This window comes from Mytilus edulis, chromosome 8 (assembly GCF_963676685.1).
Source record: "Mytilus edulis chromosome 8, xbMytEdul2.2, whole genome shotgun sequence".
In the NCBI taxonomy this organism is placed as follows: Eukaryota; Metazoa; Mollusca; class Bivalvia; order Mytilida; family Mytilidae; genus Mytilus; species Mytilus edulis.
In genome coordinates this window covers 53,022,196-53,048,828 of record NC_092351.1, presented here as the reverse complement: position 1 = coordinate 53,048,828, position 26,633 = coordinate 53,022,196, and the positions used below count along the sequence as shown (strand labels likewise).

Here is a 26,633-nt window from a genome sequence, read left to right as displayed (position 1 = left end):
AAACAATTTGAACAAATTTAACCGAACTTTTAATTACCACAATCATAATTGGGGTATTTTTTAAAGTGTGACCAAAGACCCCGCCTGATGACCAAGATGGATGACATGGCTAAAAACAGAACATAGGGGTAAAATGCAAGTTTTGTCTCTTATTTTGAAAACCATTATAAGCAGAGAAAGTTTTACATTTTTTTTTTTACATTTTTGTCTATTATTATGGAAACTCTACTAGAAACTTTAACAAATACATGATCTATGAATTAGTCTTCATAGTCGAAATCGTTTATCGACTCCTCACTAGAGTTATTTCCCTTTGAAGACGATTTTTATAATTTTTTCATGTTTGCCTTATATCTTAACAGGAGTGCACACGCTGTCCCGACATGTCTCGCCTTCTTTACTAATCATTGCTATTATGTTGATAGTCCTAAACATAAAGCTTTACTACAACTATCACATAAACTTAACATAATCCAAGAAAATGAAGTACAGGTAATATCAAACAAATAAGAAATGCATGTACACCTTACAATCATGCAATACACCAAAAAGAGTTGACCTATTAATTATGGTATCTAAGAAACAATATAACAATGAATACTTAACATTGACCAATGAAGCATGAGAATGGGGCCAATGTCAGATGATACCTTCAAGACAGACATACACCTTACAATCATCCCATACAATAAACATAGTTTACCCATTGCTTATAGTTTAAGTGAAACAGTAAAAATCACAAAAACCTATCTCTGAGCAATGAACTGAGAAAATGAGGTCAATGTCAAATAATACCTGCGAGACTGACATGAACATCATGAAATATTTCCATACACCAAATATAGTTGACCTATTGCAAGTGGTCACTGAATTATGAAAATGAGGCCAAGGACAATAAACATATAACAGATGGACATTTCGTAACATAAGGCATCTATATAGAAAGTATGAAGCATCCAGGTTTTCCACTTTCTAAATAAAAAAGCTTTTAAGAAGTGATCTAACGCCAGGGCCGCCGGATCAAATCTTGAAAAGCAGTTGTTGTTGTTAACAAGTAACTTCTTTCTATGACAACTTTTAAGATAATAACAAAGAACTCATAATTTCCCTTATATTGAACAATTCAGAAACAGCAACACAACAATTACACAGCAAAGATGGCCTGATTAACACGTTTATTCCATCGGTTTTGCTCTAAATGCATTCATTTTACAGATATAAGCTAAACACACATTTGAGCACTAGTACCTTCAGAAGGGCGTATTTAATACTTTTATTTTTTTTTCAGCATGCCATCTTTTATTTTGTCGAACAACTAACGTCATTCGATTACTGATAAGAGCATAACAGAATAGACATCAGTATAAAGGTTATTATGAAAGTGTGAACAGCTCCAAGTTCGATTGCACCAAACAGTTCCTGACCAGATTACATCCAACAGGTTTCTGGAGCTTCCTGTCTGAATGCTTCAAACAGCTGTTCCATACAAAGCAGATATTCAGCGAGTCCACCGGTTTTCCTGTTTTGTCGGTAGCTGCGTCAGGGAAGAAACAACGTCATCTTTTTCTTTCATTTTTCAATAAAGACTTCTTTCAAATATTAATAAAATCATCAAGAATGTTAGTCGTCCGAATTCCTCACAACTCAATTTTTGCATTACAAGCTTAGTCTTTCAAGGTTGTTATCTCAGTTGTAAGATTAATCTTTCTTGTTTGTTATTGGCGTTGCAAGATTATAAATTTTAGCACCTTCACTATAGTCAACACCACTTATTCTTTCCGCTTCCGGTGGGAACATTTTCCTTTTGTGACCATAATACGCATTTCTAAGGTAGCCTCCATCGCTGACGGCATTAAAAGTTAAATAAAATACCCGGCGAGATTTATTCGTCATATTTTTTGCAGACCTGTGTGGTACAAAAGCATTAAAAATCATTATAGATCCTGCTTCGCAAGGAGCCGACTTCCAGTCCATTGTCTCTACGACGTCAGGGTGTATATTACCACTTTCCTCCTGACGAAGTACACCTTCTTTATGACGACCGGAAACTAGTTCGAGACAACCATTTTCTACCGTCATTTCATCAATGGCAACCATAGCGGTAATGTGTAGTTTTTGGTCAAATGTGACATACGCAGGCGCGTCTTGGTGCGGCGGAAACGCTCCATCGTTCGGTAACTTGTAATTTACTTTTTCTTTAAACAAGCATGACGGTTCATCAAAACAATCCGATATACAGGACGTGATTTTATTTTCAATAAGGTTTCTCATACCTTCATGGTATGGAATAAAATTTTCTGTGCGACACAATGTTTTCTCTCCATTTACAGTTTCAAAATAAGAAAACCACTTGTTTGCAGTTTCTGGCAATGCTTGAATTTCGTCTCCCCACTTTTTGACGTTTTGCTTTTCTTCTTCGGTTAAGAAATTTCTCAGCACTAAGTATCCATCATTGTTAAATGACGTCACTTCCTCTTGTGTTAACACTTGGCGTTGATACTCTTCATTCATTTCTAAAATATATTCATAAATGAGAGATACACGTAATATCACAACAACCAATTTCTACAAAAAATAGTTAAATATAAAAAAGAAGATGTGGTATGATTGCCAATGAGACAACCGTCCACAAGAGACCAAAATGACACAGAAATTAACATATATAGGTCACCGTACGGCCTTCAACAATGAGCAACGCCCATACCGCATAGTCAGCTAAAAAGGCCCCGAAATGACGTTCCGTAGAGATTTTTTCAACCCGAATAAGCTTACAGATGTATTGACAGTCATTTGCATTATAATGTCGATTTCTATCCGACGCAGCTCATAAGTAAAATGTTTATGCTCCCCGAAAAAAATCTGGGGACCATAAAGTTATCGATTTGTCCGATCGTCAGTCCGTGCATCTGTTAGCAGTATACACATTTTACTTGTTTACCCCAAAGATTATCCTGACCACTTCAAAAGTCCGAGGTGTATTTAATCCTTAGTGCAAACTAACCCTTTTACAATGAATACACATATTAAAGAGCGTCTTGACTAGGTTAAATAGAGAATTGAAAAAAAAGGAAACATAATACTGAATAGAAAGTAACGGGTCCCGAATACTTTTCTAAGCAGACACGTAATAACGTATCGAATCAAGTCGAGATCGGGTATGTAAGGCGGGTCTTTCATTCTTTATTTGTTTCGCTCATTATTCTTTATCTTTAAAAGTAATTGCTATTCTGTAATACTATATACTTGATAGATATATTCTGGATATTGTTCTTTTCTGTAATCAACATGTTATGTTTACCCAATTCTTTAATTTTTGTAGTTATTCTTTATATTTTAGCCCCCCCCCCCCTTTATTTGCTATTTTTTTCAATATTAGAGACTTAAGATTGAAGATTAACAGTCTACTGGTTTTTTTTATGAATAGACAAACATAATTAAACATGGTGTTGTCTGCATGCTCTGTGTTTGGGTTGTTGTCGCTTTGACACATTCTCCATTTCCTTTCTAAATTTGATGGATAAACGGTCCCGACAAATATTCTTTAGGATAAGTCAGGAGCCTGTAATTCAGTGATTGCCATTAAATTTTGTTCATATCTGTTATATTTGTTTTTTGTAAATTGTTTTGTTATATTAAATCAGGCCGTCTTTTTGTCAATTGAACTGTTTCACGTATGTCATATTGGAGTTCTCATAAAGCCAACTATACGGTATGATTTTCTCATTGTTGAAGGCGTATGGTTGCCTATTATTGCTTACATCTACTTCATTCGAACTTTGGTAGATATTTGTCTCAACGGCAATCATATCGCGTCTCCTTATTTTTGAACATAAGGGGATAATATTAAGATATATTTTTAACGTTATTACCTTTCATAACAGTAGCGGTTGATTGATACCTTGATCGGGAACCAGTCACCAGACGGAGAAGGGTCCGTTTCATTAGGGAGCCCATACTGTAATCACACTTGTGTCTTTGGTCCTGGAAAAATAATAAATATATTCTTATTATTGTTATTGTCTAGAAATAATGTCATAATTTCTTCTTAGTAACACTTAGCAACGGTATATTACCACTTTGGTTTCCCTCATTCAACTAGTGACCGGTCCGAGTTTGATTGGTTGGTGTTTAACGCTATTTCCAGTATTATTGTGATATTTCGTGGCAGTCAGTTTACATGAGTGAAGAAAACCGGATTGCCTGGAGAAAACCGGGAAGAAAATCCAAGTCAATTAAGATAACAGTGGAACGCACCTGCCATCTGCTGGATTCGAACTCACAACTTCTGGGTTGACATTAGTTCGACTACTAGGAGCACTCGGTCACCGAGGCCGAAATATACAGAGACAATTACACGTCAATAACTAAAAACACTCCGAACATCATATGCGAAATTGTTGGTTTGTTGGCTGGATTTTGCAATGAAAACACGTTATTATACATGTAACATTAACAATATCAATTTCACTGCACCAAATGCGCTTTTGACAATTATTTGTCTTGTCAGTGATGCTCGCATCCAAAATATTCGAAAGTCTAAAATACACCAAAAGTTGATTTAATACAAATGATTCAAAAGTTAAGCATTATCTGAACAAAAACAAAGAGGTTCTGGATGGCGTTTACAGAATAGAGGATAATGGGTTAATACTGCAGACTAATGGGAAAAACAATATTAGAAAAATATAGCAAAATAGACAACAACAAAAATAGACAAAAATAGGACAATACATGAAGAAAAGAGAGTAATGGGTGCTAAAATATATAAAGTAAGAGATACACATTACCCGGTGTTCGTTCTTTCTTATAAATAAGTGGCGGATTCACGGTATTAGGGGTTAGGACCTCCTCCTTTCTTAACCACAATGCTTTTGTTTGGTTAACCCTGATCCATCTTTTAAATGACCTGCATACTGTAATCCTTTCTTTAAAAAAAAAATGGATTGGTGCCTGTATATGATGTTAAAAAGAGAATTTCCTGGTCTAAAAATATAGAACAGTTATAATCAATTTTGCAGCTCTTTATGGCGGCCCCATTTGGCAAACAAACTGATATCCTAATCTGGTTACAATAAAAAAAAAACCTTGCGCAAGACAAGACGAGCACGATAAATCAGCCCAATGAAATGCATATGCAACTGTTCCATGAAATAAATACGCCGACATAGTAACAAGTAAAAAAGCATCACAATCCGTCGTCAAAGCCCCCCCCTTTCCCTATATAGTATATTACATGGTCGCCATCTTATTATCAGATGACAAAAGCGGTAAAATTGTTTTAAATATGTTTTTATATGAATAAATTAAAGAGGGTGTGGATCTTTTTTTCAAAGAGAGCATACGTACTGACAAAAAAAATTATAGAGAAAATTAAGCCCATAAAATAAAGAAATAACAATGATGAGTTGTAAAATTTAAAGATTAAATGTGAAAAAAAAACAAAATATAAAACTGTTGAAAATACTGCTTACAGAAACAAACGATACTTTATTAAGGAACCTTTCATTAAAAAAAAATATAGTAGAATAATTTTCAATAGAATTTTACAGAATGCGTGTTATGTTTACAGATAAAGAAAAAAATACCGTAAAATTTAAAGAACAGAGAAATTAAACCCTCAAAAACATTTCTTTTTTATTTCTTTTTTTTTTTATAAAAACACAGTATTTGGCTAACTTACTTTTTTTAAATTGTCTTTCATTGGGTTTCATCTGGATCGTTCTCTGTATCATTTTTTTCATATATGTCATACAATGCATAGATAATGGACGACTGGTTTATTTTGAAAAGGAAGTTAATTTGTCTGCACTGCATGTAGTATTTGATTATTCATAATTCTTTTAATGTGGTATATAACACTACAGGGGGATAAGGTCCGTGTAACACTTATCAATTCAAAGTTTCAAAAAGTTTTGAAATTTTAGATTTTTGGAATTTTGATCAAAGTTTTAAAATATCAAAATTTCAAATTGTGTAAAAGTTTTGAAATATTGAAATTTTAACCAAATTATTAAAATATTAAAATTCTAAATATCGTTTATAAATTTGATAGTTTAGGAATTTGATCAAACTTTTAAAATACTAAGCCTAACGTGCAATTTTGATTATTTCAGTTTTTGAAAGTTTGATTTTTTAATTTTTTTATTACTGGCAATAAAAAATCAATAATTTAAAATAGGTTGTTTACGTACAAATTACGAAGAAAAGTAGGATTCAACTCCCTCGGACAAAGTAGCCCTTATAGATGGATTTTGATGTGTTTTAACTTTACTTTAGCCAAACACATCTTCAGTTGTTTCGGTTCTTATTTTTCTTGACTTTCAAATTTCAGTTTCAGAGTTTCGTAGGTGAGGTCTTTACTTAAAATTCAGCGTTTTACATTGTACTGGTTTTTCGAGAGCAACATTGATGTGCGGCCAAAAAATGGAAAAATCTATCATGCAGCTGACAGTGTGGCTTCTCTTGACACGCCCCATTCTGACTGGATGTACATGTGTTCTTTTAGTTTGTTCAGCGTCGATTGTCGTACGATGACTTAAAAATGCTCAAATAACAAAATGCAAATACGGAACAATAATATCCCTTAATACAAAAAAATCCCTTTCCTTTTATTTACTATTTAAAAACAGTGGTTGATTTAGGACCCATAATGGAGCTACGTATATGATAACCAGTCCAAACGTTGTCTATAAGGGAGCAACCATTTAACTTTAAAAGTCGGGTGTGGTTGTTTTGTCGAAACGCTAACAATTTTAATATTAAGTTTTTCATCGCTATCAATCAACTTGTCTGGTTCAAAATTTAACACTATAAGGTCCGAGACCACAATTATTTCGTAGTGCATTTCTTTTAGAAGATAAATGAAAATTAAAAAAAATCCCACCTGCGCTTTCTCAATGAAATATTTACAGTGTGTTGTACTACTTTTGGGACAAATTATATCAAAATTATAGAAAACTTCATCGTCTCTAACTCAAAATATAGACAATTTTATGTTTAGGGCGTCTTGAAATCTTTTGACAGCCTCCGAAGTGCTAATTTTTAACCTTTTTCAGCTGGACCAAATCACTACTTTCCTTTTCTGAACCCAAATTTTTTTACAGTGTAATTTCACCCCCCTTCTTGCAATATGAGGCATTAAACATGGAGAAGTAAATTTGGAAGAGGTATAAAAATTAATGGCAAGTAACCCACTGTCAACACTAGGGACTATATATGTGAATAACGAAAATCAAGGGACGACAATTGTGGTCTCGGACCATTAGGCATGGAGAACATTTGGATTCAGAATTTTTCTATTGTCCTCTGCTGGCACAGAATATTATTTTTTTCATCAAATTAGAGATCAGAATATTTTAATGTACCATTATCGAAGCCCCTCGTGGTAGTATCAAAGTAAAAAAAAAGTGACTATCTATATATTGGATTCCCCAAAAATTACCATTTATCACCGATATAAACTTTTGAAAAGAATTTTCAATTTTCAACGGGACAATGGGACACCTAAAAATGTATAGATGGGCGCTTAATGTAATTCAGCGGCAACTATTACAAAAATATGAATGCTAGATGGGCGCTTAATGTGGTACAGCTACGGATGATTCCGAGAACAACAGTAGGCGTGTTATACACCATTGTGTAGGTAAATCAATTTAGATTTACGACATAACAAGTTTTAGTGGGGTTGACAACCGAGAAATCGGTATATGACGGAATTTCGCGACCGTTTCACATTGTTCAAAAATGCGAGTTAAGTACTTTGTGTTATATTAAGGTATATAGGATTTTTTTTCTGAGACAAGTGCCTGTGGTGAACACGATGAAATGTCTCGCCTTCTATACTTACCTTTGGTTTTATATTTATAGTCGTACATACAAAGCTTTAACACAAGTATGATATAAACTGAACATAATCTAAGAAAATGAGGCAAAGGTCAGATAAATACCAAAACAAGAAATACATGTAACCTTACAGTCATGCAATACACCTGCATGTACCATTATCGAAGCCCCTCGTGGTAGTATCAAAGTAAAAAAAAAGTGACTATCTATATATTGGATTCCCCAAAAAATTACCATTTATCACCGATATAAACTTTTGAAAAGAATTTTCAATTTTCAACGGGACAATGGGACACCTAAAAATGGATAGATGGGCGCTTAATGTAGTTCAGCGGCAACTATTACAAAAATATGAATGCTAGATGGGCGCTTAATGTGGTACAGCGGCAACTATTACATAAATATGAATGCTCGTGAAAATAATGTTTATGGTATACGTTTATATTTCAACTTTTACAAAACCAGAGCTATAAGTTAGATTTAAACGTTTACTTTATTTGGCCTTTTTTTTAAATTTTATTTGATTTTATTTACCTTTAAACTTAATTTGATTTGAGCGTCACTGATAAGTCTTTTGTAAACGAAACACGCGTCTGGCTAAAATAAAACGGCAAAATTTATATCCTGGTATCCATCTATGATGAGTTTTTGTAGATACCTTGTAACAATATCTTGGCTCCATTCTACTAATATTTGATCTTAGTACTCATAATTTCAGCGTAAATAAGATAATATATATATAATAAAAACCTCCCACATTGTAGACTAGCACAACCTTAATTGGGACATCATGCATACATTATTCCTACCGTACCAAAAAAAATATTAACTAAAATCATTGATACAATTGAATATTTAGGGCCAACAACTTACAAAGAACAGATTAAAACGTTAAAGATGATCGTTCATAATGTACATGAAATGAAAAGTAAAATCACAAAAATACTGAACTTAGAGGAAAATCAATTCGGAAAGTCCATAATCACATGGCAAAATCAAATAACAAAATGCATCAAAAACGAATGGAAAAGATATATTTTTTAGCCAACATGATTGCAGAAAGTAAGAAGTCGTAGAGCAAAACTACGAAAGCCGAGAAGGATCATTCATAATTCAGAATTCAAAACTCGCAAATCAAGAGAGATAATCCTGTTTTATTGCAGTTGCAATCCAAACACAATAAAAACCCATATCACATAGTCAGCTATAAAAGGCCCCGAAATGACAAATGTAAAACAATTCAGACGAAAAAACAAATTTGATATACAACACAAGAGTGCACACACTGAAATGTCTCGCCTTCTTTACTAATCATTGATATTATGTTGAAAGTCCTAAGTATAAAGCTTTATTACAACTGTCACATAAACTTAACATTAACCAAGATAGCTAAACAAAGACCAATGAACCATGAAAATGAGGTCAAGGTCAGATGAACCATGCCAGACAGACATGTACAGCTAACAAAGCTTCCATACAACAAATATAGTTGACCTATTACTTATAGTTTAAGAAAAATAGACCAAAACACAAAAACTTAACACTGTGCAATGAACCGTGCAATTGAGGTCATGGTCAAATAAACCTGCGGGACTGACATATAGATCATAATATATTTCCATACACCAAATATAGCTGACCTTTGGCATATAATATTAGATAAAAAGACCAAAACTTAAAAACTTAACTTTGACCACTGAACCATGAAAATGAGGTCAAGGTCACATGACATCTGCCCACTAGACATGCACACCTTACAATCATTCCATACAACAAATAAAGTAGACCTATTGCATAAAGTATGAGAAAAACAGACCAAAACACAAAAACTTAACTATAACCACTGAACCATGAAAATGAGGTCAAGGTCAGATGACACCTGCCAGTTGGACATGTACACCTTCCAGTCCTTCCATACACCAAATATACTAGCCCTATTGCTTATAGTATCTGAGATATGGACTTGACCACCAAAACTTAACCTTGTTCACTGATCCATGAAATGAGGTCGAGGTCAAGTGAAAACTGTCTGACGGGCATGAGGACCTTGCAAGGTACGTACATACCAAATATAGTTATCCTATTACTTATAATAAGAGAGAATTCAACATTACAAAAATTCTGAACTTTTTTTTCAAGTGGTCACTGAACCATGAAAATGAGGTCAAGGACATTGGACATGTGACTGACGGAAACTTCGTAACATGAGGCATCTATATACAAAGTATGAAGCATCCAGGTCTTTCACCTTCTAAAATATAAACCTTTTAAGAAGTTAGCTAACGCCGCCGCCGTAGCCGCCGCCGCCGGATCACTATCCCTATGTCGAGCTTTCTGCAACAAAAGTTGCAGGCTCGACAAAAAACCGACAACCACCGAATTACAGGCTCCTGACTTTGGACAGGCACATACAGAATGTGCACCATCCTCATTTTTACAACACAAAAAATATATATATATATATGTCGTCCACTTTTCGGTGTAGTGAATGAGAATTATTAGGTGTAAAATTAAAGAATAGGCAGGCGAAGAATGGAGATCGTAGCGTTGTTTTTTTTTTATCCACACAGAGAACACATTGAGAGTTTTATGCTGTAAGAAATTAAGCATTTCGCATTGTGTCTGAAAAGACAAATTTTCTTTCGTTGTAGAGGATGCTTACCGTAGTTTTGACATACTATATTTGATTGTTATATAAAATTTCAACTGGTTTTTTTTTAATGATCATTTATTAATTTATTTCTGTTATTTCTTTAACCCGAACCGCCTTTGAAACTGGTGAAAATGTTTTGCAATGTTCCTGGATATCAATTTTACCAAGGGTTTTCGGATTTTTTCATTGCTGTCATTGGGAAATCTAGTGTCAAAATATTACCTTCTAAGTAAACACTGAACACTTGATCTTTCAATGTTGGCTCTGTTTTAGCAAAGACACTATAAGTTAAAAATTCACAAGAAAACTGTTTGGTAGTAACAATAAAAAAGATTTGCACTAAAAAATAACATTTCCAAATAAAGTTATCATTTCCCTCCTAAAATAGCAATTAAACGACGAGTACAACAGGCTACAGAAACTTTGTGTATACTAAAGATAAAAAGAAGAAGCTTTGTGTCAAATTAGGTAAATATATACTCCTATGCGAATATATTCCTGGAGTACAAGCTTTAATTTATGTTTTTACCGGCTGTATATAATATCTCTCTGGAACATGCTTATTATTCGCATATGTATCATATGTACATTTTGGTTCAGTGGTGCTGATGGCATTTGAAGTAGTCCTCTTTTTCATATAATGACATTGGTGTTTTATATGATTTGCTCTGTGGTATGGGGTTTGCTCATTGTTGAAGTGGTAATAACCATTGTATGTAACTTTCATAACATTTGGTTGAGGCTAATAAAGTTAGAGCGCGTAGACGACAAATTTAACATTTTTTCCATTTATAAATGGGCTTGAACGGTGAATGTGATGCCAGCCAAATTTTAACTTGATCTCAGTTTGGTGTTAATTAGCATTGTGTATAAGTTTCATAGTATTTGTTTGAGGCAAAATAAAGTTAAATTGCGGAAACTTCCAAGTTGTAAATTTTCCCATGAATACGTACGGACGTACAGACGGACAAGCGTTAATATTAATGTCCCCTCCGCTGTAGCTGAGATTATTCCGGCGGCACGTCTGTCTGTGTATACCTTCGTATAGAAATATGCCATTAATAAGAGTTGATAAGTTTGAAAAAAGTTTGTGTGTGGAAAAGGTGGGAGACAAACTTCTGAAAGTGACAAGAAAAAAATACTATTTTCTATGTAGTGTAATAATCTTAAATTTAGTGATTGTTCTCTTTCATTTTCATTTTTTAGTTTCAATTTTTGTCTTAAAATGGGAATGGTATAGTTTTGTCCCCTTTTTGCCCTTGGCTCCTATACGTACACTGTTATTATGATATATATTTTGTAATAGCAATGAAACGTGTCATTTCGAATACCGATATAAAAATGAGACTGTTCTATGACGACTTTTATTTATTGAAGGCACTAATTTATTAAATACAAAATTATTGTATTTATTGGCTCTTAGTAATGGTCAATAGCGTATTTAAATAAAATTTCAAAGAATTAAATTTACTACAATACAAACAATTCTTAGCTCTATTTAAGAATATGTGATTTAAACTTGTTGAAACGAAGTTAGTTTAAAATTTGTAAAATTATAAGCTTCAAGAATTCCTTTTTTTTCAATTTGTCTTTTAAATTAGATTTATCATGCATGTCTCTAAACAAAGTATGCGCGGCGTAACAGTTTATAAGTCTAGGTGGTCTCATATATGCATTTGATACGCTCCATTTATTATGGATATATTTCAGACTCCATTTGTGAAAGAAAATATATAGAGCAGAGCATTTTGGGTTTTTTGTAGCTCTATTTTAGAACATGTGATTTAAACTTGTTGAAATGAAGTTAGTTTAAAATTTACCAAAGTAAGCTTTAAGATTCCCTCTTTTATTTGAGATTTATTATGCATGACTCTACATGTATACATAGTATGCGACGCGTAACAGTTTAGAACTAAGTGTTTTGATATATGAATTTGATACGGGGCATTTGTGATGGATATATTTCAGACTCCATTTATGAATTAAAATCTATAGAGCAGAGAATTTTGATTTTTTGGTGTATCAATTTAAAATGTAGATTCAAATATTTTCCCCTTCAAACGATAAAGTAAAACTTCTTCAAAACTTATATATGATGTATAGTTCGGCGTCCGCGAAAAAGAAGCCTTACGTATTTCATTGAATCTCGATATTTATTATGTTTATATTTTTTCTAACAATGACGTTCTATCTCCATAAGCCTGGAAATGTCATGGCGGGTTACAATTTTAATATATAAATATAGGTACTATATATTAGTTAATATTATATAAAAATGGGTACATTGTTTTAGACAAACATAGCACACCCCTACCAAAAAAAAATCGAAGTTAACCCCTCCACCCAGATTAAAATTGATAATTCCAAGATTAAAGTTGGAAATTACTAAAAAAAAAAGTACAAGATTAAAGTTGATAATTCCAAGATTAAAGTCGAAAATTGGAAAACAATAAATAAAAAAGGATGACCCTAATACGCTTTCGTAATAAATGGAATTACATAAGTAAATGCCAAGAAAAATCGTCAAAAACTTAACACGAATTTTGTTAATATAACAACATAAAATTATCAGAATTTGATAAACGATGCACAAAATCTGTCTTTTGTATATACATATTTTAATAACTAGATTCTTCCGTTGGAAACTAGGTTATTGTAAGAGATTTGTTGTTGTTTGCTTAACCTCCAGTGGTAAATATTTCATGCATATCTAAACTTTACGAAAAAGCGATGATTTCAATTTTTCTATTGTGAACGTTCCATTTCAGTGAAGCGACTTTCCAGCTGTAGTAGTATAGGGCTAGGGTTTCCTTTCCTATTGTCTTGATAGAGGGTTGCTACTTGCAAGGACGCTGTGTTACCAAGGGTTTTAAATGGTAAAGTTGGATGTATTCCTATGAAGGTGTAACGGACTCTTTGCCTTGTTTCAATGGGTTCGTGTTCTTAACAAACTTTCTAAAATAACTTTCAGTAGTATATTAAAGTCTAAAGTGCGATCTTTTTTTTGGCTTTCGTTAGCGCGGGGAATCATGAAAGATTAATGTAGGATTTTTGAGTTTTGAATTTTGAATTTTGTGAATTTTGAATTTTGAATTTTGAATTTTGAATTTTTTTGAATTTTGAATTTTGTGAATTTTGAATTTTGAATTTTGAATTTTGAATTTTGAATTTTGAATTAAAACTACGAAAGCCGAGAAGGATCATTCAAAATTCAAAATTCAAAATTCAAAATTCAAAATTCAAAATTCAAAATTCACAAAATTCAAAATTCAAAACTCAAAATTCAAAACTAAAAAATCCTACATTAATCTATCATGATTCCCCGCGCTTCCGAAAGTCAAAAAAAGATCGCACTTTAGACTTTAATATACTACTGAAAGTTATGTTAGAAAGTTTGTTAAGAACACGAACCCATTGAAACAAGGCAAAGAGTCCGTTACACCTGCATAGGAATACATCCAACTTTACCATTTGAAACCCTTGGTAACACAGCATCCTTGCAAGTAGCAACCCTCTATCAAGAAAATAGGAAAGAAAACCCTAGCCCTATACTACTACAGCTGGTAAGTCGCTTCACTGAAATGGAACGTTCACAATAGAAAAATTGAAATCATCGCTTTTTCGTAAAGTTTAAATATGCATGAAATATTTACCACTGGAGGTTAAGCAAACAACAACAAATCTCTTACAATAACCTAGTTTTCCAACGGAAGAATCTAGTTATTAAAATATGTATATACAAAAGACAGATTTTGTGCATCGTTTATCAAATTCTGATAATTTTATGTTGTTATATCAACAAAGTTCGTGTTAAGTTTTTGACGATTTTTCTTGGCATTTACTTATGTAATTCCATTTATTATGAAAGTGTATTAGGGTCATCCTTTTTTATTTATTTTTTTCAAATTGTCGACTTTAATCTTGGAATTATCAACTTTAATCTTGGAATTTCCAACTTTAATCTTGGAATTATCAATTTTAATCTGGATGGAGGGGTTAACTTCGATTTTTTTTTGGTAGGGGTGTGCTATGTTTGTCTAAAACAATGTACCAATTTTTATATAATATTAACTAATATATAGTACTGTAGTACCCTATATTTATATATTAAAATTGTGACCCGCCATGACATTTCCAGGCTTATGGAGGTAGAACGTCATTGTTAGAAAATATATAAACATAATAAATATCGAGATTCAATGAAATACGTAAGGCTTCTTTTTCGCGGACGCCGAACTATACATCATATATAAGTTTTGAAGAAGTTTTACTTTATCGTTTGAAGGGAAAAATATTTGAATCTACATTTCAAATTGATACACAAAAGAAATCTAAATTCTCTGCTCTATAGATTTTAATTCATAAATGGAGTCTGAAATATATCAATCACAAATGCACCGTATCAAATTCATATATCAAAACACTTAGTTCTAAACTGTTACGCGTCGCATACTATGTATAGAGTCATGCATAATAAATCTCAAATAAAAGAGGGAATCTTAAAGCTTACTTTGGCAAATTTTAAACTTACTTCATTTCAACAAGTTTAAATCACATGTTCTAAAATAGAGCTACAAAAAAACCAAAAATGCTCTGCTCTATATATTTTCTTACACAAATGTAGACATGTAACCTTACAATCATACAATACACCAAATATAGTTGACCTTTTGATGATGGTACATGTATCTAAGAAACAATATACTAATGAATACTCAACATTGACCAATGAAGCATGAGAATGGGGACAAGGTCATATGATACCTTCCAGACAGACATACACCTTACAATCATCCCATACAATAAACATAGGTCACCCATTGCTTATAGTTTAAGTGAAACAGTCAAAATCACAAAAACCTATCTCTGAGCAATGAACTGAGAAAATGAGGTCAAGGTCAAATAATACCTGCGAGATTGACATGAACATCATGAAATATTTCCATACACCAAATATAGTTGACCTATTGCAAGTGGTCACTGAATTATGAAAATGAGGCCAAGGACAATGGGTATTTCGTAACATAAGGCATCTATATACAAAGTATGAAGAGTATGAAGCATCCAGGTTTTCCACTTCTAAATAAAAAAGCTTTTAAAAAGTGATCTAACGCCTGGGCCGCCGGATCAAATCTTGAAAAGCAGTTGTTGTAACTTCTCTCTATGACAACTTTTAAGATAATAACAAAGAACTCATAATCTCCCTTATATTGAACAATTCAGAAACAGCAACACAACAATTAAGAAAGCAAAGATGGCCTGTTTAACACGTTTATTCTTTCAGTTTTGCTCTAAATGCATTCATTTTACAGATATAAGCTAAACACACATTTGAGCAATAGTACCTTCAGAAGGGCGTATTTAATACTTTTTTTTTTTCAGCATGCCATCTTTTATTTTGTCGAACAACTAGCGTCATTCGATTACTGATAAGAGCATAACATAATAGACATCAGTATAAAGGTTATTATGAAAGTGTGAACAGCTCCAAGTTCGATTGCACCAAACAGGTGTCAGCAGTACCTGACCAGCTTACATCCAACAGGTTTCTGGAGCTTCCTGTCTGAATGCTTCAAACAGCTGTTCCATACAAAGCAGATATTCAGCGAGTCCACCCGTTTACCTGTTTTGTCGGTAGCCGCGTCAGAGAAGAAACAACGTCATCTTTTTCTTTCATTTTTCAATAAAGACTTCTTTATGAAGAATGTTAGTCGTCCGAATTCCTCACAACTCAATTTTTGCATTGCAACCTTAGTCTTTCTAGGTTGTTATCTCAGTTGTAAGATTAATCTTTCTTGTTTGTTATTGGCGTTGCAAGATTATAAATTTTAGCACCTTCACTATAGTCAACACCACTTATTCTTTCGGCTTCCGGTGGGAACATTTTCCTTTTGTGACCATAATACGCATTTCTAAGGTAGCCTCCATCGCTGACGGCATTAAAAGTTAAATAAAATACCCGGCGAGATTTATTCGTCATATTTTTTGCAGACCTATGTGGTACAAAAGCGTTAAATATCATTATAGAGCCTGCTTCGCAAGGAGCCGACTTCCAGTCCATTGTCTCAACGACGTCAGGATGGATATTACCACTTTCCTCCTGACGAAGTACACCTTCTTTATGACGACCGGAAACTAGTTCGAGACAACCATTTTCTACCGTCATTTCATCAATGGCAACCATAGCGGTAATATGTAGCTTTTGGTCAAATGTGACATACGCAGGCGCGTCTTGGTGTGGCGGAAACGCTCCACCGTTCGGTAATTTGTAATTTACTTTTTCTTTAAACAAGCATGAAGGTTCATCAAAACAATCCGATATACAGGATGTGATTTTATTTTCAATAAGGTTTCTCATACCTTCATGGTATGGAATAAAATTTTCTGTGCGACACAATGTTTTCTCTCCATTTACAGTTTCAAAATAAGAAAACCACTTGTTTGCAGTTTCTGGCCATGCTTGAATTTCGTCTCCCCACTTTTTGACGTTTTGCTTTTCTTCTTCGGTCAAGAAATTTCTCAGCACTAAGTATCCATCATTGTTAAACGACATAACTTCCTCTTGTGTTAACACTTGGCGTTGATACTCTTCATTCATTTCTAAAATATATTCATAAATGAGAGATACACGTAATATCACAACAACCAATTTCTACAAAAAATAATTAAATATAAAAAAGAAGATGTGGTCTGATTGCCAATGAGACAACCGTCCACAAGAGACCAAAATGACACAGGAATTAACATCTATAGGTCACCGTACGGCCTTCCACGATGAGCAACGCCCATACCGCATAGTCAGCTAAAAAAGGCCCCGAAATGACGTTCCGTAGAGATTTTTTCAACCTGAATAAGCTTACAGATGTATTGACATTCATTTGCATTATAAGGTCGATTACTATCCGACGCAGCTCATAAGTAAAATGCTTATGCTCCCCGAAAAAAATCTTGCGACCATAAAGTTATCGATTTGTCCGATCTTCAGTCCGAGCATCTGTTAGCAGTATAAACATTTTACTTGTTTACCCCAAAGATTACCCTGACCACTTCAAAAGTCCGAGGTGTATTAAATCCTTAGTGCAAACTAACCCTTTTACAATGAATACAAATATTAAAGAGCGTCTTGACTAGGTTAAATAGAGAATTGAGAAAAAATGAAACATAATACTGAATAGAAAGTAAAGGGTCTCGAATACTGTTCTAAACAGATACGTAATAGCGTATCGAATCAAGTCGAGATCGGGTATGTAAGGCGGGTCTATCATTTCTGTATTCTTTATTTGTTTCGCTCATTAATCTGTATCTTTAAAAGTAATTGCTATTCTGTAAATACTGTATACTTGATAGATGTATTCTGGATATTGTTCTTTTCTGTAATCAACATGATATGTTTACCCAATTCTTTAAATTTTGTAGTTATTCTTTATATTTTAGCCCCCCCCTTTATTTTCTATTTTATTTTTCAATATTAGAGACTTTTAAAAGATTGAAGATTAATAGTCTATTGTTTTTTTTATGAATAGACAAACAAAATTAAACATGGTGTTGTCTGGTCTGTTTTTGGGTTGTTCTCGCTTTGACACATTCCCCATTTCCTTTCTCAATTTGATGGGTAAACGGTCCCGACAAATTCTTTATGAATATGTCCCGAGTCAGGAGCCTGTAATTCAGTGATTGCCGTTTGTTCATATGTTATATTTGTTTTTCGTAAATAGTTTTGTTATTTAAATCAGGCCGTCTTTTTGTCAATTTAATTGTTTCACGTATGTTATATTGGAATTCTTATAAAGCCAACTATACGGTATGATTTTCTCATTGTTGAAGGCGTATTGTTGCCTGTTATTCCTTACATCTACTTCATTCGAACTTTGGTAGATATTTGTCTCATCGACAATCATATCGCGTCTTCTTTTTTTTTTAACATAGAGGGGATAATATTATAGGGTTATTGCATGAATATTTGGGAATATTGTCCCGAGTAGAATTTTATATTGCACGAGCTTGCGAGTGCAATATATGTTCTACGGGGGACAATATTGCCCAATATGCATGCAATAACCCTTTTATTGTATAGCAATATAGCATTTGAAAGTAAAAATTGGTTTAAACTAAGATTTTGACGTTGATGACGTCATTAATTTTGAAGATTTATTGCATTAGTGCAATATTGGAATTTATTGCATGCTTACTTTTGGTTACTTTCTGTGGGAAATATTATATTGCTATACAATAATAAGATATATGTTTAACGTTATTACCTTTCATAACAGTAGCGGTTGATTGATACCTCGATCGGGAACCAGTCACCAGACGGAGAAGGGTCCGTTTCATTAGGGAGCCCATGCTGTAATCACACTTGTATCTTTGGTCCTGGAAAAATAATAAATGTATTCTTATTATTGATATTGACTAGAAACAATGTCAAAATTTCTTCTTAGTAACACTTAGCAACGGTATATTACCACTTTTGTTTCTCTCATTCAACTAGTGACCGGTCCGAGTTTGATTGGTTGGTGTTTAACGCAATTTCCAGCATTATTGTGATATTTCGTGGCAGTCCGTTTACATGGGTGAAGAAAACCGGATTGCCTGGAGAAAACCACCGATTTTCGGGAAAAAAATCCTAGTCAATTAAGATAAGAGTGGAACGCAACTGCCATCTGCTGGATTCGAACTTACAACTTCTGGGTTGACATGCGGCGTGATGCCAGTGATGCATTAGTTCGACTACGTAGAACACTCGGTCACCGAGGCCGAAATATACAGAGACAATTACACGTCAATGACTAAAAACACTCCGAACATCATATGCGGAATTGTTGGTTTGTTTGCTGGATCTTACAATGAAAACACGTTATTATAAAAGAGGGACGAAAGATACCAGAGGGACAGTCAAACTCATAAATAGAAAATAAACTGACAACGCCATAGCTAGAAATGAAAAGGACAAACAGACAAACAATAGTACACATGACACAACATAGAAAACTAAAGAATAAACAACAGGAACCCCACCAAAAACTTCGGGTTATCTCAGGTGCTCAATATCAATATCAATTTCATTGCACCAAATGCGCTTTTGACAATTACTTGTCTTTTCAGTGATGCTCGCATCCAAAATATTCGAAAAAATGGGCAAAACAATATTAGAAAAATATAGCAAATAGACAACAACAAAAATAGACAAAATTAGGACAATACATGAAGAAAAGAGAGTAATGGGTGCTAAAATATATATATATAGAAGAGATACACATTACCCCGTGTTCGCTCTTTCTTAGGCAGCAACCATTTGATTTTCTGGGGGGGGGGGGGCTATGTTTTTTTTTTCTGTACAAACTTTTTTTTTCGCCTGAGGCGAAAAACAAACTAATTTTTTTCGCGACAAGTCGGAAACAATTATTTTCTTTCAATTTTAGCATTACATATAGTGGCAGCTGAGGGTGTAACAAACAATTTATTTTTTTCAGAATTCAAAACAAATTATTTTTTTCTCCAAAAACTGGAAACAAACTTTTTTTTTCAAAAAAAAAACATAGCCCCCCCCCCCCCCCCCCCCAGAAAATCAAATGGTTGCTGCCTTATAAATAAGTGGCGGATTCACGGTATTAGGGGTTAGGACCTCCTCCTTTCTTAACCACACTGCTTTTGTTTGGTTAACCCTGATCCATGTTTTAAATGACCTGCATACTGTAATCCCTCTTTTTTTATAAAAAAAATAAATGGATTAGTGCCTGTATACATGTATGATGTTAAAAAAGAGTATTTCCTCGTCTAAAAAAAACCAACTAACTGATAAGATGGAACATGAAACTTCATAACACAACACCTAACCTAACAGTTTTAATCAATTTTGCAGCTCTTTATGGCGGCCCCATTTGGCAAATAAACTGATATTCTAATCTGGTACTACTAGTAACTGACAATAAAAAACCTTGCGCAAGACAAGACGAGTAATCAGCCCAATGAATGTCATTTGCAACTGTTCCATGGAATAAATACGCCGACATAGTAACAAGTAAAAAAAGCATCATTATCCGTCGACAACCCCCCCCCCCCCCCCCCCCTTTTACGGTATATCAAAATTTAATGGTCACCCTCTTATTAATTAGATAACAAAACCGGTAAACTTGTTTTAAATATGTTTTCATATGAACGAATTAAAGAGGATGTGTTTTTTTTAATAGAGCATACGGATTGACAAAAAAAAATAATTATAGAGAAAAATAAGCCCACAAAATAAAGAAATGACAATAATGTGTTGAAAGATTTAAAGAATAACTGTGAAAAAATAAAACTATTAAAAAAAACTGCTTACAGAAACAAACGATCATACTTTCTTATGGAAACTTTAATTTTTTTGAATAAAAATATAGTAGAATAATATTCAATAGAATTTTACAGAATTAGCATATTTTTTTTTTACAGATAATGAAAAATAACCGTAAAATTTAAAGAACAGAGAAATTAAACCCTCATAAACATTTTTTTTTTTAATATAAAACACAATATTTGGCTAACTTACTTTTAGACAATTTTCCACGTTTGATCCACTATAACATTATGATTTAAAAGACCGGTATAATGTCCGAATCATTTGACCATAGACCGTGACATATTATAGTGGGCGTGTTAAGGTGAAAAAATATTCTCAATGCTGTGATTTACGTATTAGAGTTTGAATGCGGGGAAAGTGTAAAACACTGATTCTCAAATTAAACCGATAAATTTAAATCATATTTTAGATATTAATCATACACAGATCTTTCATATAAAATAAATCAATTAGTTATTTATTTAAAAAAATGTTTGCATTGCTCTTCATTATGGTACTGACAATGTGTGAAATACGTTTCCATGGGTAAAAAAGGGAGTGATAGTGTATTACAACGTGGTTGAAAATATTCAATGTGGCGCTAAAAAAATAAGGGGGGGGGGGGAGTCTGGGTTGCTAACATTTTTAGCGTTTCTTGTAAAAAGCTTAACTAAGGTTCATGCAATTATCATATATAAAACTACATTAGGGAGTATGGGCCCTCTTGATCCGTATTTAATGAACCATATGGGTATATTTCATTCATCGAACCTACAATGTACTTGATTTTTATTAACTTTGCAAGAAAATTTATAAATTTAATGTCAAAGCAATTAAAAACGAGGCATACTTTGCCTACAACTCGTATAAGGGAATTTGAAGATGAGGTGAAGTTTCGAGTAAATAAACAATACAAATGCATGCTTTGGATTGTATATAAAAGGTAAACATTTTGAGTCTGATTGTTTGATAGTTGATTGCATAATGTCCAGTGGTGAATATTTCAAGCATGTACAGGACAAGTTCTTTAGATATAGGAATGTGTGGTATGAGTGCCAATGAGACAACTCTCCATCCAAATAACAATTTATAAAAGTAAACCATCATAGGTCAAGGTACGGCCTTCAACACGGAGCCTTGGCTTATACCGAACAGCAAGCTATAAAGGACCCCTAAAATTAGTAATGTAAAACCATTCAAACGGGAACTCTCTGCATGTTTGAACGGCTGCTAAAATTGAAAAACAATCTCATATCATTACATAAGATGTATGTTTCATTATGATACGCTATTTTGAATGCTTTTTATAGTAAGTTTATAGGGTTGTAAAAGCGTTGACCGTGCGTAGATTTTTTAGAATGAAAAATTACCCCAAAAAAATATTTAAGGATATAGAAAAATAGGCTAACTAAATTAAAAATAAATAATAACAGAGTGCCAAAATATTAATTGAGAAAAGGAGCAAAATTCATAAAAAAAATTAGTTGTATGGACTTTAAACATGAATAGAATCAATTACAAAGGATTTTTAAATTTTTGAATCACTTTTATGTTTTGATACGATACCTAATACGTTTAAAGTCCTACTAATTAACCCCAGGACGAGTAAATTCCATTTCGTAACCTGTCTAATAGGTTGCCAATAGAGAAATTTAAATATTTATTGCAATACACATTGATCTTGTAATGTTGACATGCCGACCTGGCGATTTTTTGTTCAATTGAAAGTTGAAGAAGTAACTTTAAAGGTCAATTAGACATTCGCTTCTGTATATAGCTAAAATCAACTTAACGTATTACTATTTGTAAAAAAGATTAAGCTTAATGGCGTAATCGATCCGATCAGGTCATGTAAAATAAGATTTTAATCAAACAAAATTTAATTTGATCAATTCAATGTATATATTAATTATAAAAACATATTAGATTAACCCATAAATTAAAGAATTTTAGAAAAAATAAATCCACTGTGACAATTCCTTACGGAATTTTAAAACTCCAAATATTTTTTTTAACAAAACCGGCATCTTTATCATCTTCTTAGGTTTCAAAAAACGATTTCTTACATCAAAATTCTTTTCGTTTTTTTTTAATGATTCATTTTTAAAGCCGACTGATCATTTTGTCCATTTGACTTTCTAAGCGTTGTTTTTTTTCGCCTTCTTTGCCATTTTTCGTAAATCAATTTTTTGAAAATCTTGGTCTTCCGATTGAAATTTTCTACAAAAAGTAAAGAAAAAAACTCTATGAAGGTTTGACAAAAGAATTGATAGATTTGTAATAATAATCGTTAACCCCAGACTATATCTACTATTTACATTGTAACTGTATAATAGCTAAGACCTTTAATCAGTAAAATAAATACGAAAAAATGAAATGTCCCATCCTGCCTTTTTTCATCCTAGCCCCCTTCATGATTTTTGAAAGCAGGTATGCAATTCCCGATATTTGAATATACAGTGCCAAATGGAGCAGGTCATTTTTTAAAACAATTTTATACTTAAAAATGATATACATTTAGAACATTCGTTTGAGAAAAATCGATATTTAAAATAATTTGTGAGGGATCAATGAGGAGCTAGGGGCGTACGCTCTCTACGACCACCCTGGATTATACACCGTAGTCTATCTAAAACATCTAAATCAATGCACGTACTTTGAGATCAATGTTGAGATCTAATCTGTACTTTGATCTTACAAATGTATCTATATATATCAAACAGTTGCGCTTTGAACGCCCGTCGCTTTTTCAACGAAAAAAGTTCCAAAACTCATTGGAGCAATAAATCTTTTTATAAAAAAAATATTATCGAGAGCTTATCTCAAAAGATATAAACCAGTCACAAAAGTTTCATAAAAACTCCTGTATCAGTTTTTTGAGTTATTGTTCGAAAACTGGAAGCCCCACCTTTTTTGATAAATCAAAGCATATAACTCGGAAGCGTAAAATCTTCATTTCAAAAGGTCGAAAGTTCATATGTCTGAGTTCCACCTCAAAGTGATATCTTAATAGATCTTTAACTTGTAGAGGGCGTAAATCTTTCGTTATATATATAAATACGAGTCATCAGATTTACAACATCTCTGAGCAAGGGTTTACAATACGTCAGGATAAGCCAGGAGATAACAATATAATAAAGCCAAATCTTTGGAACTCAATAAAAGGAGATATATGTTTTAAATTGCATTAAATGGAAAACAACACAGACAAATCAAAACATTTATAATCAACAAACAGTAATTTTTTTTTATCATACATTAACTTGGCAGTCTGCAAGAAAATATGTCACCGTACTCGGACAGACTTTCCCTACTCAAAGCCGACCAGTCTTCGCGCTCTCGCTCCTTAATGCCACGTACGTTGCGTTGAAACAGAAAATACCAATTGTAAACACTTTCGCATGCATATAATTCTCACAGCTTCTAAAGCGAGCTAAAAGTATCAAACTAATTTTACCATTGGAAACAACACTTCTATATCGACAACCGACTTCAGAGTAGAAGTCTGGTATCAACACTCTCTGCGCTTTAAAAACGTTAGCAACAATTATTGTAGTGGTCCCTATTTTGTCCAGCTTGGCCGAGGCAGAATTTATGTCCGCATACAACATATCTTCATTTTCCATTGGCATTCCAAGTTACCATCCTCCAACTTCACAGTCGACCTTCTATTGTGTTCTGGTCATAAACATGCATGTAATATTTGCCACTGAACGATAAGCAAATAATAATCAATCAATTCCATAAATTATTCTATCTCAACAGTACACAAAGACAATATCTTGTTCAAATTCCATTCTCAATTTTAAATATAATTTTCATTTATAGCACTCGATCATTATGAAAAAGTAAATGCTTGTTTGATAAATGGGGGGGGGGGGGGGGGGGGGGGGTCTTAGTTCGCCATTTATACACCCTTTGAATCCGCCACTGCAATGTACTTAAACCAAAATGAACATTTATCTGAATTTCCGGCAAATGGACCAGTTAGTCCTATAATATAAGACTCTGCAGGTTCATATCATTTACATTCAACGTTTTTTAACTGTTATTTGTTTTTTACTATCAATGTTGAACTGCAGGTTCATATCATTTACATTCAACGTTTTTTATCGGATATTTTTTTCAATGTTGAACCTTTTATCGGATATTTTTTTTTTACTATCAATGTTGAACCGCAGTTCAACATTGATAGTAAAAAAAAAAATATCCGATAAAAAACGTTGAATGTAAATGATATGAACCTGCAGAGTCTTATATTATAGGACTAATGGACCAGTCACCTTATGCATCTGTTCGATTACTAGTTTTGTATCAAGCTGTTTAAAACTTTAAATAACGCATTGTTAACGAAAAATACTTACAGTTTTCGTATAAATGCTTAGTCCATACGAATATATTTCATGATTACGAACAGACTTTAAAAACATCAACAAGCTATTGTTAAGGACGTTCATGATCATTGGTCAGTTGTAAATGAGGTCTGCATTGGGTTCCAAATGACTCTTTTTAATAAAATAAAAAATCATTTTGAAAATTTGAAATTCAAAAATATAAATTTACCCTCTTTATTTATAAAATTATCATATGGTGTTAATTTAAAGATACAACAAAATGTATAATATTTTTTTTTACTGTCATTTAACTTTAATTGGTAGGTTTTGATGCAATTTGAGAATATATATCACTCACTCGGAGTATTGTTTAACAGTTAAACAGGTCGGGAACACTGCCTTATATGACAATGCATAAATTAGCATATTTATTTTCTCGCACATGTAATTGTTTATTTACGTGTGACGCAATTTATTTTTACCTGGGTTTTTGACCAATCCACTAAATGAGTAACAGTGCATGATGCATTACGTATATGATTACAATCAAACAAGAACACGTGTTATTTACTGAAATACAATACATTTTTTTCGTGCAAAGAGGGATTAACAATTTTACTTAATTTTTCATTTTTTGTATCCACATTTATAGTTCGTGATATAAAGTACTCGTTCCATGCTCAAATTAACAGGTCGAGAACTCTAGATTTTCTGACGTCAGAATATATTTGCATAGTAATTTCCAAAACACAAGGCCAATATGGCCTTGAAAAACTGACCAATCGACTCAATGAACTACAATGCATTGTGGGCTACTCCGAGTAAACTACTACTTAAAACACGTGGAATTAGTGGGAAAACAGTCCATTAATATATTGTCTGGGACTCTCATTACCCAAGTTTTTATTCTGTAAATATATTTAATGTAAAATATGTAACGTAATCTTCAATTTGCATGCTCAGATTAAAAAAATATTGTTTATTGGCTTCACGATTCGACTTTCTTTTTCGCCTTGCAAAAGTAGTTGAACCGGTTTTGTGCATTCGTATGAATTGAACCTGCATTAATTTCACGACATGACACAGTGAAATATCCAATGAAGTGACCACTGTCCAGTAAGAAAATCATTTGAGCTCTTTTAAACCTGTATAATGTCATTGCAAAATCATTTCTGCCTAGAAAAACACGAAACTTTCATTGAAACACTTCTTTCTGTACTGATGGTGTATTTTTTTTTTATCAGGACTTGAACTAATAGTAAGAACATCATAATATTCAGTATGCTAAAAAGAAGTGTTATGAAAGCGGCAGGGGCGGGTCCAGCCATTTTAAAAAGGGGGTCCTAACCCTGGACAAAAGGAGAAGGGTTCCAACTACATGTCCCCATCCAAATGCACTGATCGTCCAAAAAAAGGGGGTCATCCCCCGGAATCCCCGCCCCCTGGATCCGCGACTGAGCGGGTACGGTATATAGCTCAATACATTTTT

General features: G+C 33.1%; 1 protein-coding gene across 3 annotated transcripts; it reads right to left on the bottom strand.

Moving 5' to 3' along the window:
- Positions 1-1,112: 1,112 nt before the first annotated feature.
- LOC139485855 (2-aminoethylphosphonate dioxygenase-like) lies at positions 1,113-25,297 on the bottom strand. Of its 3 annotated transcripts, none has more exons than XM_071270496.1 (3): positions 25,175-25,297; positions 3,870-3,981; positions 1,113-2,513 (listed from the first exon to the last, which is right to left on the bottom strand). In XM_071270496.1, the coding sequence occupies exons 1-3, from the start codon at positions 25,271-25,273 to the stop codon at positions 1,699-1,701; spliced, it is 1,026 nt and encodes a 341-aa protein (XP_071126597.1). In that variant the 5' UTR covers positions 25,274-25,297; the 3' UTR covers positions 1,113-1,698. The 3 variants fall into 3 exon arrangements, with proteins under 3 accessions (XP_071126597.1, XP_071126596.1, XP_071126598.1); XM_071270495.1 differs by lacking the exons at positions 1,113-2,513; positions 3,870-3,981 and adding exons at positions 15,864-17,095; positions 18,754-18,865; XM_071270497.1 differs by lacking the exons at positions 1,113-2,513; positions 3,870-3,981; positions 25,175-25,297 and adding exons at positions 15,864-17,095; positions 18,754-18,865; positions 21,021-21,087.
- Positions 25,298-26,633: the final 1,336 nt, after the last annotated feature.

Bases quoted from the DNA above. Each gene is read 5' to 3' on its own strand.
- LOC139485855 (XM_071270496.1), bottom strand. From the start codon at position 25,273: ATGATCATGAACGTCCTTAACAATAGCTTGTTGATGTTTTTAAAGTCT. The intron at 3,982-25,174 runs GTAAGTATTTTT...TTATTTTTCCAG, and splicing joins TAAGCATTTATACGAAAACT to GACCAAAGACACAAGTGTGA. The intron at 2,514-3,869 runs GTAATAACGTTA...AATATATTTTAG, and splicing joins AACCGCTACTGTTATGAAAG to AAATGAATGAAGAGTATCAA.